At 59.5% G+C, this 3,098-nt stretch overlaps 1 protein-coding gene across 1 annotated transcript; it reads left to right on the forward strand.

The window, feature by feature from the left end:
- Positions 1–203: 203 nt before the first annotated feature.
- Positions 204–2,735, forward strand: LOC103647790 (protein SHORT-ROOT 1). Its single transcript, XM_008672302.3, has one exon. The coding sequence runs from the start codon at positions 606–608 to the stop codon at positions 2,364–2,366; it is 1,761 nt and encodes a 586-aa protein (XP_008670524.1). The 5' UTR covers positions 204–605; the 3' UTR covers positions 2,367–2,735.
- Positions 2,736–3,098: the final 363 nt, after the last annotated feature.

The following is a 3,098-nucleotide window of genomic DNA, read 5'->3' on the forward strand; positions in this document are numbered from 1 at the left end:
GAATATTTTTTGTTCTGTTATTTCTGAATTAAATTAAACATGACTACCTGAATTTTTAATACTAATCCAGTACCGCACACTGTCACAAGCGCAAACGGTCTTTCGGTTCGTTAGTGGAACGAAAGCAAAGGCAAAAGGTGGCACACGCCCACACCCACTGCGCCACTCCGTAAAGAACCCGTCCACTCCAATCCGAACCATTCCTTCGTCCCTCTCCGCTCTCATCGATCCGGCCAAAAGCGAAGCAAGGCAGAGCATATTGCTCCATCGGTCTCGCCGTCTCGCCAAAAGAGCAGTGGAACTGGGGATCGAGAGCAAACGGCGCAGGGGCTCCCCTTTCCTAGCTCAAAAGAACAGATCACTCTCTCGCACATGCACGCACGCGTAGGTAGCCACACTTGGAATTGGATTGCTGCCACTCACAACACAACTCCCTCCCATAGCCTGGCATCCTAGCTATAGCCATAGCCTCCTCCTCCTGACTGCTACATTTCCCGGTTCTCGGTTCTCACCGCGCTGCCATTAAAATCCCCCTTCCTTGCTACCACGGCAACCTTGAGCAAGCGCACACTTCATGTTGCCGCCTCGCCGCCGTAGCAGCTTACATGGATACGCTGTTTAGGTCGGTTAGCCTTCAAGCCTCCGAGCAGCAGCAGCAGCAGCAGTCGGCGTCCTACAACTCGAGAAGCACCACGTCGAGCGGCTCCAGGTCGTCGTCGCACCAGACCGACGCATCCTACAACTACTACTACCACAGCAACAGCGGCGTCGGCGGCGTCGGGCAGTACTACTACGGTCAGCAGAACCAGCAGTACTACCAGGAGCCATACCAGCAAGAAGAATGCGGCAACGCCCACCGCCTTTACATGGATGAAGACTTCTCCTCCTCGTCTTCGTCGAGGCAGCACTTCCACTCGCACGGCGCGGCGGTGCAGCCGGCGACGTCGTCCGCGGTCACAGCAACGGCGCCGACGCCCCCGCTGTCCACGTCGTCCACGGCCGCAGGAGCGGCACACGCACTGTTCGAGGCGGCCGACCTGTCGTTCCCCCCTGACCTCAACCTCGACTTCTCGTCCCCGGCGTCTTCGTCCGGCGGGTGCGTGGCCTCCTCGGCGGCGGTCGGGGGAAGATGGGCGAGCCAGCTGCTGCTGGAGTGCGCGCGCGCGGTGGCGGCCCGCGACAGCCAGCGCGTGCAGCAGCTGATGTGGATGCTCAACGAGCTGGCCTCGCCGTATGGGGACGTCGAGCAGAAGCTGGCGTCCTACTTCCTCCAGGGGCTCTTCGCGCGCCTCACGGCGTCCGGCCCGCAGACCCTGCGCACGCTCGCGGCGGCGTCCGACCGGAACACGTCCTTCGACTCCACGCGGCGCACGGCGCTGCGGTTCCAGGAGCTCAGCCCGTGGTCGTCGTTCGGGCACGTGGCCGCCAACGGCGCCATCCTGGAGTCGTTCCTGGAGGCCGCCGCGGCGTCGTCGGAGCCGCAGAGGTTCCACATCCTCGACCTGAGCAACACGTTCTGCACGCAGTGGCCCACGCTGCTCGAGGCGCTGGCCACGCGGTCCACCGACGACACGCCGCACTTATCGATCACCACGGTGGTCTCGGCCGCGCCGTCCGCGCCGACGGTCGCCGTGCAGCGCCGCCAGCGCGTGATGCGGGAGATCGGACAGCGGATAGAAAAGTTCGCGCGGCTGATGGGTGTGCCCTTCAGCTTCCGCGCCGTGCACCACGCCGGAGACCTCGCGGAGCTCGACCTCGACGCGCTTGACCTGCGCGATGGCGGCGCCACCACCGCGCTCGCCATCAACTGCCTCAACTCGCTTCGCGGTGTGGTGCCGGGCGGTGTCCGAAGAAGGGACGCGTTCGGCGCGTCGCTCCGGCGTCTCGATCCAAGGGTAGTTACTGTCGTCGAGGAGGAGGCTGATCTCGTGGCTTTTGACCCTGACGCATCCGAGGAAAGCGGCGACACGGAGGCAGCGTTCTTGAAGGTGTTCGGCGAGGGCTTGCGGTTCTTCTCGGCTTACATGGACTCGTTGGAAGAGAGCTTTCCCAAGACTAGCAACGAGAGGCTGGCACTGGAGAGGGGAGCCGGACGTGCCATTGTGGACTTGGTCTCGTGCCCGCCGTCGAAGTCCATGGAACGGCGGGAGACGGCGGTTTCATGGGCACGCCGCATGCGGTCTGCCGGCTTCTCTCCGGTGGCGTTCAGCGAGGACGTTGCCGACGATGTGCGGTCGTTGCTCCGTCGGTATCGGGAAGGCTGGTCGATGCGGGACACCGGTTTAGACGACTCGGCAGCCGGAGCAGGCATCTTCCTGGCGTGGAAGGAACAGCCTCTCGTGTGGGCAAGCGCGTGGAGGCCATGATAGAGATCCATGAGCTCGTCGACGCGCAAATGCAAGCTCGGTGAGTGCACTACATGGACCGCAGGCCCGCAGCCCATAGGAGAAGCCGGCGTGGATGCGTCGATCCGTGCATTGGATCGCGCGCACGTGCATGTATGTATGGCGAGTTCTCTCCTCCTCTGCTCGTCTTGAAAGCTGAATGGCTCACGCGTGTAGGGTTTTGGAGCAGCGTAACCGGCCAGGGTAGAGATTGGTAGCTCACGCAGGGGCCGGCAGACCGAGTACCCAGCCACCTCAGGCCTAGTTTGGATACTCGTATTGAGGTGGGTTAGATGTAACTTAAACTAATTTATAACACAATCCACCTCAACACATATGGATTAAAGTCAATACTAGAGTATCCACACAGCCTTATACGGTGGTCTGGGCTGTCTCGCCAGTTCTAATAGATATATAGAAGCAAGTATGATACGTAGAAGTAAACAATCAGCGTAGCATGTATAGAGCGAATACATAGACATGGAGGATCGTAGTGTAATCTTGGCTAGGTTGTCTCTAAATTCTAGGCTCGCCACCGAGCTCACGCACACACTGGTTGCTGCAAGGTGATCGAGGAAGAGGTATGGTCGCTAGTTTTAGGTTTTATACTTGCATCTATTTCGAATTTGGATCATCGGTCATCACAAGTTCTTGGCGTGATGATTCCGATTTGCTTACTTTTTTAAAAAAAAATCTCATATTTCCCTGTATTTC

This window comes from Zea mays, chromosome 2 (genome assembly GCF_902167145.1).
Source record: "Zea mays cultivar B73 chromosome 2, Zm-B73-REFERENCE-NAM-5.0, whole genome shotgun sequence".
Classification (NCBI taxonomy): Eukaryota; Viridiplantae; Streptophyta; class Magnoliopsida; order Poales; family Poaceae; genus Zea; species Zea mays.